At 51.1% G+C, this 17,762-nt stretch overlaps 1 protein-coding gene and 1 non-coding gene across 2 annotated transcripts in view; one reads left to right on the forward strand and one right to left on the reverse strand.

Annotated features, from left to right (window-relative positions):
• The window catches only part of LOC140207349 (thrombospondin-3-like), a 96,593-nt gene that overhangs the window by 26,369 nt on the left and 52,462 nt on the right, over window positions 1–17,762 (reverse strand). The window contains exons 15-19 of the mRNA XM_072275902.1: window positions 17,358–17,498; window positions 15,284–15,361; window positions 11,633–11,785; window positions 4,390–4,500; window positions 2,014–2,121 (exon numbers count right to left, since the gene is read on the reverse strand). Of these exons, the coding sequence (XP_072132003.1) occupies window positions 2,014–2,121; window positions 4,390–4,500; window positions 11,633–11,785; window positions 15,284–15,361; window positions 17,358–17,498 (591 nt within the window). The remainder of the gene's footprint in view (window positions 1–2,013; window positions 2,122–4,389; window positions 4,501–11,632; window positions 11,786–15,283; window positions 15,362–17,357; window positions 17,499–17,762) is intronic.
• Window positions 15,795–15,866, forward strand: trnag-ucc (transfer RNA glycine (anticodon UCC)). Its single transcript has one exon. It is a non-coding gene; the product is annotated as a tRNA-Gly (tRNA).

The following is a 17,762-nucleotide window of genomic DNA, read 5'->3' on the forward strand; positions in this document are numbered from 1 at the left end:
ATGTAATCAGCCAATCATATGGCAGCAGCTCAATGCTCAGTAAATATATTTAAGGCAAGGTTGGATAGAATTTTGCGTAGTAGGGGTTTAAGGGTTATGGGCAGATAGGTGGAGATGAGTCCATGGTCAGATCAGCCATGATCATATTGAATGGCGGGGCAGGCTCGATGGGCCGGATGGCCTACTCTTGCTCCTATTTCTTATGTTCATAAAAGCATGCAGACAAGGTCAAGAGGTTCAGTTGTTGTTCAGACCAAACATCAGAATGGGGAAGAAATGTGATCTAAGTGACTTTGACTGTGGAATGACTGTCAGTGCCAGATGGGGTGGTTTGAGTATCTCAGAAATTGCTGATCTCCTGGGACTTTCATGTACAATAGGCTCTAGAGTTTACAGAGAATTGTGTGAAAAACAAAAATCATCCAGTAAGCATCAGTTTTGTGGGCGAAAACACCTTGTTAATGAGAGAGGTCGGAGGTGAATGGCTAGACTGGTTCAAGCTGACAGTAACTCAAATAACCACACGTTACAACAGTGGTGTGCAGAAGAGTTTCTCTGAACACAGAACACGTCGAACCTTAAAGTGGACGGGCTACAGCAGCAGGAGGTACCTAATGAAGTGGCCACTGTGTGTATCTGTACTTTGTTAATAACATTTTACTCTACCTTGTACGACTTCAATGTACAGAGTCATGGAGCACCACAGTACAGAAACAGGCCCTTCAGCCCATCTAGTCAATGCTGAACCATTAATCTGCCTCGTCCCATTGACCTGCACCTAGACCATAGCCCTCCATCCCCCTCCCATCCATGTACCATCTGTGTGTGAGTGTGTGTGTGTGTGAGTGAGTGAGTGTGAGTATGTGCGCGCGCATGTGTGTGACAGAGAGTGTGAGTGTGTGAGAGAGACAGAGTGAGTGAGAGTGTACGTGAGAGTGTGCGTACGTGAGTGAGCGTGTGAGTGTGTGTATGAGTGAGTGTGTGAGTGTGAGTGTGCGTGTGAGTGTGTCTGTATGAGTGAGTGGGTACGTGTCTGAGTGTGGAAAGGGGATTGTCTTGTTGTTGTTTTGTTGCTTGTTGTGTTCTGGGTTGTTCTGCTGAACAACGTTGACAGGCTACGTTGGCGCTGGAATGTGACATTTGCAGGCTGCCCCAGCACATCCTCAGACCGTGTTGGTTGTTAACACAAACAACACATTTCACTGTCTGATTCACTGTACATGTGATAAATAAATCTGAGTCTGAATTTGAGAAGCTTTGTTCTCTGCAATAGTCTTAAAAGTAGCAAGTCAGAAACTGGGGAAGGCTTAATTTCCTAAAGTAGTGTATGGGGTGCCCAGGGAGAGATGGCCCCTCTGGTGAAGGGATGCATTGTGTCCACTCTGGGGCAAATCACTCACCTTCGGGCCTCACCAGACACACGGCTCTCACCTGTGGCTCCAAGTAGCCGTCTGCATGTGACAGTGACCACACCCCAGTACTCCACTACACCAGGTGAGGGTGGCTGGTGGCCCTCACACCCCAGTGAGATAGGGACACGCCTGGCCTGCGAAGTCAGCTCTGGCGGACAGGGCGGATGAGATCTACAGTGAGATCCAACAAACAGGAAGGTCGTACCACAACGCTTCATGGAGAGCGAAGGCCATGACAAGGCAGAGAAGTCACGGGTCATCTACTACAACCAAGGAAGACCCCAGTAATGATGACTACTCGTACCACTGGACCCAGACTTCTGAGATCGAGACAGTAGAACTGTCCCAATGAAACGGTTTTTCCACTTTAAAAGCCCTCCCGCACAGGTTCCTGTCATCGTTCGGACACAACAGACAAGCACCGATAATTATGGAGAGTTAGTGATCTGCAGACTGCAAACACAAGCTCAGGCCCCGGTGGAGAGGGAGATACTGCAGGAACCAACCAGGCCCAAGCCTCGGCCTCCCTGCGTTCTTCCCGTGGACCCCCCCTCCTCTCAGCTTCCCCAGGGGTCACGGGGTCGGGGTGCAGGGTACTGACCTGCACGTTCTTGATGCCGTCGCCGTCGGCATCGTCATCGCACTGATCTCCCACGCCGTCCTTGTCCGCATCCTCCTGGCCCGAGTTTGGTGTGGACCGGCAGTTATCCTGGGGAGGGCAGAGAGAGATGGAAACGGAGACGCGAGAGACCGCAGGCGCCAGGCGTTGGAGTGACAAGCAAGCTGCCGGAGGGAATGGCGAAGATCCGGCTGGAGACCCTGCACTCGTCTGGTTACGGGAATTACAAGTCCCTACAGAGTATTACAAGGACTGCTGAGAGGATAATCAGGATCTCTCTCTTCCACCCATCCAAGGTATTTATCAGGAGTGATGCTACGCAGGGGCCTTAGCATTGTCAACGATCCCTCCCATCCGTCAAACAATCTCTTTGACTCCTTACCATCAGGCAGGAGGTACCATAGCATTAGGACAAGACTGTCAGGATGGGAAACAGCTGCTTCACCCAGAATGTGGACTACTGAGCTGCTGACACCAGCCCGGTCTCATCACGTATGAAGCCGCAGCAACATTACACTGTTTACTTTTTAACTTCTGTCATAAATACACCCTATTGTTTGTTAATTTACTAGTGGTAATATTACTTTGTGTGTTGTGTGTGTGAGTTATATTACTGTGTTGTACGCCTCGGTCCAGAGGAACATTGTTTCGTTGGCAGTATACGTGTATATGGCTGAATGCCAGTAAACGTGAATTGGACAAAGAGACAAAGGGGAGAGGGGTGAGACAGAGGCAGGGGCCGTGTGGAGGGACTGTACACTTCAGGAGGGGGCCGTGTGGAGGGACTGTACACTTCAGGAAGGGGCCGTGTGGAGGGACTGTACACTTCAGGAAGGGGCCGTGTGGAGGGACTGTACACTTCAGGAAGGTGTCGTGTGGAGGGACTGTACACTTCAGGCAGGGGCCGTGTGGAGGGACTGTACACTTCAGGCAGGGGCCGTGTGGAGGGACTGTACACTTCAGGAAGGTGTCGTGTGGAGGGACTGTACACTTCAGGAAGGGGCCGTGTGGAGGGACTGTACACTTCAGGAAGGTGTCGTGTGGAGGGACTGTACACTTCAGGCAGGGGCCGTGTGGAGGGACTGTACACTTCAGGCAGGGGCCGTATGGAGGGACTGTACACTTCAGGCAGGGGCCGTGTGGAGGGACTGTACACTTCAGGAGGGGGCCGTGTGGAGGGACTGTACACTTCAGGAGGGGGCCGTGTGGAGGGACTGTACACTTCAGGAGGGGGCCGTGTGGAGGGACTGTACACTTCAGGCAGGGGCCGTGTGGAGGGACTGTACACTTCAGGAAGGGGCCGTGTGGAGGGACTGTACACTTCAGGAAGGGGCCGTGTGGAGGGACTGTACACTTCAGGAAGGGGCCGTGTGGAGGGACTGTACACTTCAGGAAGGGGCCGTGTGGAGGGACTGTACACTTCAGGAAGGGGCCGTGTGGAGGGACTGTACACTTCAGGAAGGGGCCGTGTGGAGGGACTGTACACTTCAGGAAGGTGTCGTGTGGAGGGACTGTACACTTCAGGCAGGGGCCGTGTGGAGGGACTGTACACTTCAGGCAGGGGCCGTGTGGAGGGACTGTACACTTCAGGAAGGTGTCGTGTGGAGGGACTGTACACTTCAGGAAGGTGTCGTGTGGAGGGACTGTACACTTCAGGCAGGGGCCGTGTGGAGGGACTGTACACTTCAGGAAGGTGTCGTGTGGAGGGACTGTACACTTCAGGCAGGGGCCGTGTGGAGGGACTGTACACTTCAGGCAGGGGCCGTGTGGAGGGACTGTACACTTCAGGAGGGGGCCGTGTGGAGGGACTGTACACTTCAGGAGGGGGCCGTGTGGAGGGACTGTACACTTCAGGAGGGGGCCGTGTGGAGGGACTGTACACTTCAGGCAGGGGCCGTGTGGAGGGACTGTACACTTCAGGAAGGGGCCGTGTGGAGGGACTGTACACTTCAGGAAGGGGCCGTGTGGAGGGACTGTACACTTCAGGAAGGGGCCGTGTGGAGGGACTGTACACTTCAGGAAGGGGCCGTGTGGAGGGACTGTACACTTCAGGAAGGGGCCGTGTGGAAGGAGGGGAGAGGCAGTGTGGTGAGGAGAGAGCGCCATGCTGCAGGAGGGGCGGCGAGGAGGCACTGTGGAAGGGGCAGTGAGCTGGGCTTTAAAATATTATCCAGAGATTTGAACTGTGTAACACTGCTCTTGCTCATTCACTCATTCCTCTGGTCAACAGCGATAACTAGCAACAGATCATCTGGTTAGCTGTCCATCTGCTGCTCCAGGATGACCCACAGCATTGATGGCTGGCCAGTAAGCAGTGGGTGGAGGGCCCCTCCCACCCGCTGTCACCGTATCACCTACCTTCTTGCAGTGACGGTTATTGTCGATACAGGGCAGGTCATAGTCGGGGTAGCCGTCAATGTCCGTGTCTGGCCCACACACGTAGCCGTTCCCAGCCCAGCCGACCTTGCACTGTGGGGAAAAGGAGGGAGGTGACTGATGGGGTGAGACGTCTGCAGCAGACGGTCAGGGAAGGAACAACAGCCTGCCCAGAAGACAGCCAGGTTCCTCCCATAGCTGCAGCGATACATCGGCCAAACCGCAAGTGGTGCCTAAAGAAGAATGGGGAGACAGTCTAGGGCAGGAGCGTCATCCACAGGGAATTGGTCAGGCCCAGGAGCGGTCCCCCACGGGGAGGTGGTCTGGGGCAGGAGTGGTTCCCCATGGGGAGACGATCTGGGGCAGGAGCGGTCCCCCGCTGGGATGCGGTCTGGGAGGGAGCAGTCCCCCGCGGGGAGGAGGTCTGGCACACCTCGGGGTTTTGTGCTCTGCTCTCTCTACACCCATGACTGTGTAGCTAGGCACAGCCCAAAAGCCACCTATAGATTTGCTGAGGATACAACCATTGACGGCAGAATTTCAGGTGGTGACGACAGGGCGCACAGGAGTGAGCAACGACCTTGCACTCAATGTCAGTGAGACCAAAGAACTGATCATGGACTTCGGAAAGGGTATAACACACCAGTCCTCACAGAGGGATCAGAAGTGGAGAGAGTGAGCAATTTTAAATTCCTGGGTGTCAATATCTCTGAGGCTCTAACCTGGACCCAACACATCGATGCCGCTATAAAAGAGGCACAACAGTGGTTGTATTACATTAGGAGTCTGAGAAGATTTGGTTTGTCAGCAAAAACACTTGAAAGTTTCTGCAGATGTACCATAGGAGTGTATTTGCAATGGCCATAGGATTGACTTCAATGGTACAAAACTGCTGTGCTGTGCCAATGGCTTTAGGGATCACCTGGTGAAGAAAGCCACTGAAATAAAACTAGAGGGAAAGAACTTTAACAAAGGCGGAGGTCTTGCTCCAAGAACTGAAACTTGATTGTAAACAAGGTGGGAGAACGGAAACCTGATTGGATGAGTAGTAACCAATCAGGAGAGACAGGATACGGGGGTGTAAATACCACCGGACTAGACTTGCCCAGATATCGTCCCTGATGAAGATGGTGGAGTTTGTCATTGAAACGACAGCTATAATCGATGCCTGTACCTGGCTGGAAGCCCAAGAGGAGTTTATTCACCATGGAGAGCACTCTAACCGGCTGCATCACCGTCTGGTACCGGGGGGGGGGGGGGGGGGTTGCTACTGCACAGGATTGAAGTAAGCTACAGAGAGTTGTAAAATTAGTCAGCTCCATCGTGAGTACCAGCCTCCGTAGTATCCAGGACATCTTCAGGGAGCAATACCTCAGATAGGCAGAGTCAATCATGAAGGACCCCATCACCCAAGTCATGCCCTGTTCCGACTGTAATTGTCAGGGAGGAGGTACAGGAGCCTGAAGGCACACACTCGACAATTCAGGAACAGCTTCTTCCCCTCTGCCATCCGATTTCTGAATGGACATTGAACCCACGAACACTACCTCAATACTTTATTTCTCTTTTTGCACCACTTACTTAACTATTTTATATACAAATATACATACGTAGATGTGTGTGTGTGTGTGTGTGTGTGTGTGTGTGTGTATGTGTATATATACGAGATGGTTCTGTGGGTGAGGGGGGAGCAGCCTCGTGGTGAGGCGGTCTGGGGGCAGGTGGAGGAACCGCTGAGCGGTGAGATGGGTCTGGGGTGGGGGGAACAGGGTTTGGAGAAGAAATATCCTGGCGGGAGATAGTCCAGAGGGGGAGCATAGCACAGCAGACCACCTCAGGATCAGAGAGCTCAGCAGGTCAGGCAGCATCTATGCAGAGGAATGAATGGGTGTCATTTCCAGCTGAGACCCTTCATCAGGACTGGAGCCAGACTTTCCTCCCATGGTCCAACTCCTCTCCTGTCAAATTCCTTCTTAGTCAGCCCTTTACTTTTTCTACTTATCATTTCCCAGCTTGCCAACATCCCTCCCTCCCTCTCCACCCATCTATTCATCACCACCCATCTCCCTCTTCATCCATCACCACCCATCTCCCGGCTTCACCCATCACCACCCATCTCCCGGCTTCACCCATCACCACCCATCTCCCAGCTTCACCCATCACCACCCATCTCCCAGCATCATCCATCACCACCCATCTCCCTCTTCACCCATCACCACCCATCTCCCGGCTTCACCCATCACCACCCACCTCCCAGCATCATCCATCACCACCCACCTCCCGGCTTCACCCATCACCACCCGTCTCCCGGCTTCACCCATCTCCCGGCTTCACCCATCACCACCCATCTCCCGGCTTCACCCATCTCCCGGCTTCACCCATCACCACCCATCTTTACTCCCACCCCATTTTCATTCCGGTTTCTACCCCCTTCCTTTCCAGACCCGATGAAGGGTCTCGGCCTGAAACATTGACTGTTTATTCCTCTCCACAGATGCTGCCTGACTTGCTGAGTTCCTCCAGCATTTTGTGTGTGTTGCTAAAGCTTTTCACTGTATCTCAGTGCATGTGACAATAATATACCAATTAATTTTAGTTAATTAGAATTAATTATGAATATTCATGTATGTGGGCGTAGTGGTTAGTGCAACACTTTTCCAGCTCGCGGCATCAGAGTTCAGAGTTCAATCTCCGCGTCCTCTGTACATCCTCCCCGTGGGATGTGTGGGTTTCCCCTGGGTGCCCCAGGTTCCTCCCACAGTCCAATCACGTACCGGGCAGGTTAACAGGTCATTGTAAATTGTCCCGTGATTGGGTTAGCATTGAATTGGAGGTAGCCGGCCAGTGGCGTCAGCACCAGACTTCGAGGCCAGAGGACCCGGGTTCGAATCCGGCTGGCCCCTAGCACGCTTTCCATCCGCCCTGGGTTGAGAGGCAAGCTGGCTACTTGGCCTCACAAAAAAAACCAGATAAATGCTAAGGTTGCTACCTGATAGTCCACAAGGTGCGGAGAGGAATAACAACAGATCAGGGGTTGCTGGGTGGCGCAGCTTGAAGGGCCGGTAGATCCTGTTCCGTGCTGTATCTCTAAATAAAATCTGGCTGGATCAGGTGAATTGCCGCTCAACAGAAAGCCATACTGGTGAGTATCGGCCTCAGCCAGCTCTGTCTTGGGCTCAAACCTCCTCAGCAGCAAGGACATTTTCAACCTCTCCCCATTTTGGATATTTACATGGATGGGAGGGGGGTATGGGGAGCTATGGTCAATGGGACTAGACAGAGATGAATGGGAGGGTATGGAGGGGTATGGTCGATGGGACTAGACAGAGATGGATGGGAGGGTATGGGGAGCTATGGTCGATGGGACTAGACAGAGATGAATGGGAGGGTATGGAGGGGTATGGTCGATGGGACTAGACAGAGATGGATGGGAGGGTATGGAGGGGTATGGTCGATGGGACTAGACAGAGATGGATGGGAGGGTATGGAGGGCTATGGTCGATGGGACTAGACAGAGATGGATGGGGAGCTATGGTCGATGGGACTAGACAGAAATGAATGGGAGGGTATGGAGGGGTATGGTCGATGGGACTAGACAGAGATGGATGGAGGTATGGAGGGTATGGTCGATGGGACTAGACAGAGATGGATGGGAGGGTATGGAGGGGTATGGTCGATGGGACTAGACAGAGATGGATGGGAGGGTATGGAGGGGTATGGTCGATGGGACTAGACAGAGATGGATGGGAGGGTATGGAGGGGTATGGTCGATGGGACTAGACAGAGATGGATGGGAGGGTATGGAGGGGTATGGTCGATGGGACTAGACAGAGATGGATGGGAGGGTATGGTCGATGGGACTAGACAGAGATGGATGGGAGGGTATGGTCGATGGGACTAGACAGAGATGGATGGGAGGGTATGGTCGATGGGACTAGACAGAGATGGATGGGAGGGTATGGTCGATGGGACTAGACAGAGATGGATGGGAGGGTATGGTCGATGGGACTAGACAGAGATGGATGGGAGGGTATGGTCGATGGGACTAGACAGAGATGGATGGGAGGGTATGGTCGATGGGACTAGACAGAGATGGATGGGAGGGTATGGTCGATGGGACTAGACAGAGTAATGGCTTGCCGTGGACTGGATGGGCCACAGCCTGTTTCTATGCTCTATGATCCTACCACCCTTCTACAAGGCGCTGCCTCAAGAGGCAGCATCCATTACCACAGAGCCACACCATCCGGGACTTGCTCTCTCTTCAGGGAGGAGGTACAGGAACCTGAAGACCCACACTCAATGTTTTTGGAACAGCTTCTATCCCCTCCAAATCTGCCATGGACAGTCTCGTTGGGGTGGGGGGGGGGGATAGTTGGACATGAGCAACCCTGTTCCGTAGCAACCCTGTTGTGTAAAAGCTCAGAGCTGGAGAAACACCAACAGAAGCTTCGAAGACCTCATCCTGGGAGAGGGAGGATGGGCTCCCCTTGGGGACAACTTGAAAGACTGGCCCAGGACAGGACAGGGGACTCTGGTGAGATGCAGCTGGCAGCCAATGCCCAGTAGGGGTACTGGGTTCGTACGTCTATCTCCTCAGCCATCACCTTTCTGATTCTCTTTGCTTTACACCATTCACTCATTTTTCCAAATTGTTATAACTTTATGCCTTTGTGCCAATGCTCCCAATGTCATGCGTCTCAAACAGCCTCTGACAACCAAGTCTAGTTCCCGGCCTTCACATGTGGCTTAGCTACTAAGCCCGGCAGAATTGTTTCTACTGACAGAAGGAGGGGCAGAGGTGGGTTTCTGGCGCCGTAAAACCAGTCACTCTGTCAGCCGTGGTTGGCAGCTCATCTAGGAGAAGGAAAACTCTGATCTCAAACCTCCGCTACCTTGTGCTACACCCACTCATGGGGAAGGCTTCAGGAGTAAATCCTGACAAAAATTCCGGAGAAGCCCTACATCGAGTTCAACGCTGACTGACAACTCCTGCGATCAATATTCCCTCTAAAGCATGCCCCCACACCCACCTTCTGCTGCTCGCGCACAAAAGGTTGTCACCCTCTACCTCATTGGCATCTTTCACGATTGGATGCAATTGCATTTCCTTTTCCGGTTTCTGATACGGACAATGTTGACAATGTGGAGTTTGCGATGATTTGTCTGCAGATTTTAGAACTGGCCTATTTATACTGTTTTTATTGAAGACATTTTTGATGCACTATGTCAAATTCCAAAGAAGCAAAGGGTGTGAAGCACAAAAGAACTGCTAGTTCATTTAAAGCAGAATGGCTGAATGAAACAGTAGAAACTGCTACAGGTGTTCCCCGCTTTTCAAACTTTCAACTTTACAAAACCTCGCTGTTACGAAAGCCCCACAGTAGTTACCTGTTTTCGCTAACAGAAGGTGTTTTCACTGTTATGAAAAAAGGCAGCGCGCGCCCCAAGCAGCCAAGCTTCTCCCCCAGATTCGGAACTGCAGTCTAGCCGGCTTTGCTTAAACACGTGCCTGTGAGCATCTGTGCTTTATGTCGATTTATTCTGAACATCCGTTTGCAAGATGAGTTCTAAGGTATTGGAAAAGCCTAAAAGAGCTCGTAAGGGTGTTATACTTAGCATAAAACTAGCCATAATTAAGCGTTTTGATCGTAGTGAACGAAGTAAGGACAAAGTGAGTTTGGCTTGTGGAAGTTGACGAAGATGATGTTGAAGAGGTTTGGCATCCCCTGACCAAGAACTGATAGATGAAGAGCTGATGCAATTGGAAGAGGAAAGGATAACAATCGAAACCGAATGCAGAACCCAGCACATCTTTAAGAAAAAAAGCCAAAATAAACAAGCTAATTAATTAGGTGCCGCCCGGCACGTACGTGTCGGCCCAAATCAGAGGCGATTGCTGATTGCGTCGCCTCTGATCTGGGCCGACATTTACGTGCCGGGCGGCACCTATTTAATTAGCTTGTTTATTTCGGCTTTTTACTTAAAGATGTGCTGGGTGCATCTTGGCCATCGCTGGACCGCTGCATTCTCCGCGGATCGGTATCGGTTCGCTGCCCGGAGGTTGGGGTCCAGTGCACCACCCCAGCCTCCGACTCAGCCTAACACACCATCATCAGTGTGCTCAGCGCTGTCTTCCCAATTCCAGTAAGTGATACTACATTATACATACATTATTTCTACTTTATATAGGCTGTATATTTTTATGTATTACTTGGTATGATTTGGCAGCTTCATAGCTTAAAGGTTACTGGAGAGAGTGTTTCTGCCGAGAGCACTTGCGAGAGATTTTCACTACGGTGGACAGTTCAGCAATGATTGTGGAAAAGTATCTCTACTTTATATAGGCTGTGTATTTATCATATCATTCCTGCTTTTACTATATGTTACTCTTATTTTAGGTTTTATGTGTTATTTGGCATGATTTGGTAGGTTATTTCTGGGTCTGCGAACGCTCACGAATTTTCCCATAAAAATAAATGGTAATTGATTCTTCACTTTGCAACATTCCGGCTTACGAACCGTTTCATAGGAACGCTCTACCTTCGGATGGCGTGGGAAACCTGTACACCAAAAGCTCATGAGGCCAGGAACGTGCAGCTACGGGAAATATTTATGTACAATACAGAAACTGATGTTACCTGTGTGTATTGTCGCAATGCAAAAGTTGCTGGAGAATTTGCAAGCAGGAAGAAGTGGAGTGATATTTGAAGACCTGACTTTGTAAAGCGTCATTTAGCAAGCAAATCACATATGGACGGTGCGAGAAAATCCTTCATTACCCACTAGAGGCCTGCTACACATGTTTTGTGAGAATGCAGATGAATGAGAGCAAAAACAATCAAACCCAGAGGAGATCGAAGTTCTTATTGACAGTGTTTTGCTAAAATTAATAAAATTCAGTGCGCAGGTGACAAGGAGTTGCACAGCACAAGATTTTTGCACACACTGGTCTTTACAAATTAGAGGGACCATTGCCTGCGACACCACTGGTGCCAACTTCTGCCATTCCTTTGGACTCATCATGGAGAAGGGGAGCTTGCTGCACAGGCAACAGCTTGCTCTCTGTATCGGACTGCCCTGGTTTGCGTATCTCGTAGAGAGCTAAGACACAGTGGCCATTAGGATCTAATATCTTTGCCCCATTCTGCTGCCCCATAACAACATTCACAAGGTAGAAGTCAGCGGTGATAATCATGATCCTGAGACCTGCAATTGGACTCACGTGACAGGAGGCTTCCCCGTTCCTCTCGACAGTGCACCAGGCGTTGACGTCGCAAGGGTTGAAGCTGGGGCTGCTACAGGACTTCAGCTGCCGGCAGCCGAGCGTCTGGTTCCCGTGGAACCGATTCCGACATGGGCCACACCGGAAGGAGCCCTGAGGGGGGAGCAGGGAGAGGTCAGGCATCAGAGATGACAGAGCGGCAAACAGCCTTCTGGAGCCACACACGCAAAACGCCGGAGGAACTCGGCAGGTCGGGCAGCATCTACGGAGGGGAACAAACAGTCGACGTTTCAGGGCAAGGCCCTTCGTCAGGACTGGGAAGGAAGGGGGCAGAAATCAGAATAAGAGGGGAGGAGGACAAGCTGGTAGGTGACAGGTGAGACCAGGTGAGGGGGAAGGTGGGTAGGCAGGAGAGGGTTGATGAAGCTGGGAGGTGGGAGGGTGAGAGGTAAAGGGCTTAAGGAGGAAACTGATAGGAGAGGAGAGCGGACTACGGGAGAAAGGGAAGGAAGAGGGGCACCAGAGGGAGGTGATGGGCCAGTGAGGAGAGGCAGCAAGAGGGAATCCAGAATGGGGAATGGACAAAGAAGGAAGGAAGGAGGGTAGAAACTACCAGAAATTGGAGATATCAATCTTCGTGCCATCAAGTTGGGGCTACCCAGAAGAAATAGGTGTTGCTGTTCCAACCTGAGTTTGACCTCAACATGGCAATTTCTCACCCTCCCTCTTCATTTCTTCCATTCCTCATTCTGGTTCCCCTCTTGTCCCTTCTCTTCTCCTCACCTGCTCATCACCTCCCCCTGGTTCCCCTCCTCCTTCCCTTTCTCCTATGGTCCACTCTCCTCTCCTATCAGATTCCTTCTTCGCCAGCCCCTTACCTTTTTCACAAGACCATATGATACGGGAGCAGAATTAGGCCATTTGGCCCATCGAGTCTGCTCTGCCATTTCATCATGGCTGATCCATTTTCCCTCTCAGCTCCAATCCTCTGCCTTCTCCCCATATCGCTTCATGCCCAAACCAATCAAGAATCTATTAACCTCTGCCTTAAATATACCCAATGAGTTGACCTCCACAGCCTCCTGTGGCAATGAATTTCATTTTCTGGCTGGAGAAATTCTTCCTCATCTCTGTCCTAAACGGGCGACCCTCTACTCTATGGCAGTGTCATCTGGTCCTAGACTCTCCCACCATAGGAAACATCCTCTCCACATCCACTCTACCCAGGCCTTTCAATATTCAGTAGGTTTCAATAAGATGCCCCCCTCATTCTTCTGAATTCCAGTGAGTACAGGCCCAGAGCCATCAAACACTCTTCATAATAGAAGCCTTTCAATCCCAGAATCATTACCGTGACCCTCCTTTGAACTCTCTCCAATGTCACCATTACATCCTTGCCTTCATATTCTAACAATACACACAAAATGCCGGAGGAACTCAACAGGCCAGGCAACATCTATGGAAAAGAGTAAACAGTCGATGTTTCGGGCCAAAACCCTTCATCAGTTCTGACACTCTCGAACTTCCAAAATACTGCTAGTGTCTTCCATAGTGAAGACTGATATAAGATACTTATTCAGCTCGCCCACCGTTTCCTTGTCCCCAATTACTACATCTCCAGCATTGTTTTCCAGCAGTCCGATATCTACACTCACCTCTCTTTAACACTTTATATAATCTGAAGAAACTTTTGGTATCCTCTCTTCCTTCTCTATCACTTTTTTAGTTGCCTTCTGTTGATTTTTAAAAGCTTCCCAATCATCTAACTTCCCACTAATTTTTGCTCTGTTACATGTCCTCTTTTTGGTTTTTATATCAGCTTTGACTTCCCTTGTCAGCCATGGTTGTATCCTCTTGCCTTTAGAATACTTCTTCCCCTTTGGGATTATCTATACAGCACCTTCCGAATTGCTCCCAGAAACTCCAACCGTTGCAGCTCTGCCATCATTCCTGCAAGTGTTCCTTGCAATCAATTTTAGAAACATAGAAAACCTACAACACAATACAGGCCCTTCGGCCCACAAAGCTGTGCCAAACATGTCCCTACCTTAGAAATTACGAGGCTTAACTATAGCCCTCTATTTTTCTAAGCTCCATGTAAGCTAAATGTCTCTTAAAAGACCCTATCATATCCACCTCCACCACCATTGCCGGCAGCCCATTCCATGCACTCACCACTCTCTGAGTAAAAAACCTTACCCCTGACATCTCCTCTGTACCTACTCCCCAGCACCGTAAACCTGTGTCCTCTTGTGGCAGCCATTTCAGCCCTGGGAAAAAGGCTCTGAATATCCACACGATAGTCAACACCTCTCTCGTGCCTCTGTAATTCCTGTTATTCCACTGTCATAATGATACATCTGACTTCAGCTTCTCCTTCTCAAATTGCAGGATGAATTCCATCATATTATGATCACTGCCACCCAAGGGTTCCTTTACCTTAAGCTTTCTAATGAAATCTGGTTCATCACACAATATCCAATCCAGAATAGCCCTTCCCCTGGTGGGCAGCTCTAAAAAAGACCTCCCATCTATGCTTCTTACTTCATCCCCACCACCACCCACCCACCTTCCCCCTCACCCAATCTCACCTTTCACCTGCCAGTTTGTACTCCTCCACCTTCTTCTTCCCCCTTCCTTTCCAGTCCTAATGAAGGATCTTTGTCCGAAATGTTGACTGTTTACTTCCCTCCGTAGGTGCTGCCTGGCCCCGCTGAGCTCCTCCAGCATTTTGCCTGTGTGTTGCTCTGGATTTCCAGCATCCGCAGATTTTCTCTTGTTGTGGAGCAATGCAATGGGTGTAGGAGAGCCAGTGAGAGAGGGAAAGGAATTGTCAATGTTTCGGGTCGAAACCCTGTATCAGGTGCTAATTTTATTGGTGAATTAGTCTGCCTCTCACGAGGGAGAAAGAGGTCCAGAAAGGGGAGAAGAATATTGGAACTGATCCACATAAAAATGACAGCAACGTGGAAGTTAGTGGCGGAGGTGAACCGATCCCGATGGAAGGTTTCAATTGGTTGTCAGTCTTTGCTGATGTACAATTGGTAAAATTCATTGTAATGTTCTATTATAAATCATTGGGTACATCTAAAGTAGAGGTTGATAAGCTCTCGATTAGTCAGGGCGTCGAGGGTTACGGGAAAAGGCGAGAGAATTGGGCAGAGAGGGGCAATAAATCACCCATGATGGAATGGTAGAACAGACTCGATGGGCCAAATGGCCTAATTCTGCTCCCAGCAACACACACACACACACACACACACACACACACACAATGCTGGAAGAACTCAGCAGGCCAGACAGCATCTTTGGAAACGACAGCAGTCGACGTTTGGGGCCGAGACCCTTCATCAGGACTGGAGAAAAAGAACAAGATGAGAAGACAGAGTTAGAAGTTGGGGGGAGGGACAAATTTCTCCTCGTTTGAAATTCTGCTGCCATGTCCTATGGCCTTATTTCTTCTACTTTCCTGTAAACGCCCTGCAGAAAATTAATTTCAGGGTCGGTTATGGTGACACACGCAGACCCACACTCGGGCAATAAGTTTACTTTAAAGTTTGAAACGCCGACCCGATGCCGGGGCGCCCCCCAGCGGTGATGGCCGGCCCTGCGATTCTCGGCTGCCCCGGCCCGGGAACGGCGTCCACTCACCACGGTGTTGGTGCAGATGGAGTTGGCTGTGCAGCCTCCGTTGTTGCCGTCGTTGCATTCATCGACGTCCAAGCAGACCTTGGAGCGAGGGAGCGAGGGAGCGAGGGAGGGAGGGAAGGAAGGAAGGAAGGAGGGAGGGAGGGAGGGAGGGAGGGAAGGAAGGAGGGAGGGAGGGAGGGAGGGAAGGAAGGAGGGAGGGAGGGAGGGAAGGAAGGAGGGAGGGAGGGAGGGAGGGAGGGAGGGAAGGAAGGAGGGAGGGAGGGAGGGAGGGAGGGAAGGAGGGAGGGAGGGAGGGAAGGAGGGAGGGAGAGAGGGAGAGAGGGAGGGAAGGAGGGAGGGAGGGAGGGAAGGAGGGAGGGAGGGAGGGAGGGAGGGAGGGAGGGAGGGAAGGAGGGAGGGAGGGAGGGAGGGAGGGAGGGAGGGAAGGAGGGAAGGAGGGAAGGAGGGAGGGAAAGCGAGAAAGAGAGAATGTAAAGACGGCAGCTACCGCACTGTCACACTGAGCAGCCTTGCGATGGTGGTATAGTGGTGAGCATAGCTGCCTTCCAAGCAGTTGACCCGGGTTCGATTCCCGGCCATCGCAAAAGTTTTGGGGCGAAGTTTTAACTGAGGATGCTGCGTATGAGAACACATTCAAAAGGCGGCATCCATCACCCAGGACATGCCCTCCTCTCGTTGCTACCATAAAGGACAAAGTACAGGAGACTGAAGAAACACACAGCTCCTTCCCCCCTCATCATCTGAATCGACAATTAATTCATGTACAGTGTCTCACTAGTTTTGTCCTCTTTTTGCACCACATTTAATTTTATTCATTGCCCGTTTAAAATTGTAATTTGTATGTTTTTTTTTCAGTGATTAGTTTTAATAGCGATATTTAACCTGATTAGATTCAGATTTCACTGAACGCAGGCAGCCGCTATTGTCTCGGCGAAGCTGTGACTGACGCAGCTTCGTGGCGTCTGCTGCTCCCTGCTGGCCCCCCCGGCGCCATCGCACCTTCTTCTGCTCGGCGGCCGGAAGGAACTCTGCCCCAAGACCGCAAGAGAGTCCTGAACGTCCCGCAAACACAATCCAGGACCCCTCCTCATCCTCTCTCTCTCTCTCTCGACTTCCCCCTCCCATCCGACAGAAAATACACACACACACACATGCATGTAGACATGTGCACCAATGCCTTGAGAGGAAAATCCTACAAAAGGTAGTGATCTGGCCCTGTACCACAGGTAAAGCCCTCCCAACCATTGAGCACAGCTACACAAAATACTGTCGTAGAAAAGCAGCATCCATCATCAAAGATTCTTACCACCCAGGCCAGGCTCTTTTCTCACTGCTGACATCAGGTAGCAGGTACAGGAGACTCAGGACTCACACCACCAGGTTCAAGAACAGTTACCACTACTCAACATCAGGCTCTTGAACAAAGGGGATAACTACACTTAACTATTGAGATCCTCCCACAACCAATGATCTCACTTTAAGGACTCTTCATCTTGTCATTTCATACTCTGGTTACTTATTGCTATTTGTTTATATCTGTATTTGCAGTTTGTCATCTATGCTCTTTCATCAATCCTGTTTACAGTTACCATTTGCCGCATATGCCCTCAGGAAAAAGAACCTTGGGGTTGTACGTGGTGATGTCTATGAACTCTGATTGTAAGGTTTACTCTGAACTTGTATGGGGACGTGTGAACTACAAAGTGCACACACCTCACCCACTCACATATGGACAAACACGTAGACACACCCACACATCTCCACCCTCGGCGACCTCCTCGAGTTACCAGTCCCAACAGATTTTACCTACAATTTACCCATTTTGCGCCTGCTTTTGTAGTCCTCGTTTGTCTCTGAACTTCCTCCCTGCTCACTATCGGGAACCTGGTCCAACTGCCTCCTTCTGCGCTGGACAAGTAGCGGGTGGGCAGATCCAACAGCCCTTAATCCGCTGGATCGGAGGGTTTGCACTGCCCCGGGAGGCGCGGAGAGGATTTCAGACGCCGGCCTCGCAGTGCGGGACAGTGCCTGGCCCTCCCTTGTGGCCCCCCACCCCCGACACTTGTTGGCTCACCTGCTTCATGATCTTCGCACTGTCCACGCCCACGCCGACGACAACGTTGCCACTGTATCCCACGGGACACGGTTCACAACGGAATCCGGGCACTGCGTTTATACACTTGGATTCGGAGAAGCAAGGGTTGGCGAAGGCACACTGGAGGGTGAAATAACAGCCGGTTGTGAGCTTCAAGTTCCAGGGCGCACCGATCACCCATCATCTGTCCTGGCCCAACCACCATCATCTCTACTTCTTCAGAAGGCTAAGGAAATCTGGCAGGTCCCCAGTGACACCCCCCACCCCCCAACCCACCTGCACCACAGAGAGGGCCCTACCCGGACACATCACAGCTCAGCGTAGCAACTGCAGAGAGCTGCCGAAACCAGCCTCCCCTCCATGGGCTCTTCTCTACACCTCAGT

Source organism: Mobula birostris, chromosome 2 (assembly GCF_030028105.1).
Source record: "Mobula birostris isolate sMobBir1 chromosome 2, sMobBir1.hap1, whole genome shotgun sequence".
Lineage (NCBI taxonomy): Eukaryota > Metazoa > Chordata > Chondrichthyes > Myliobatiformes > Myliobatidae > Mobula > Mobula birostris.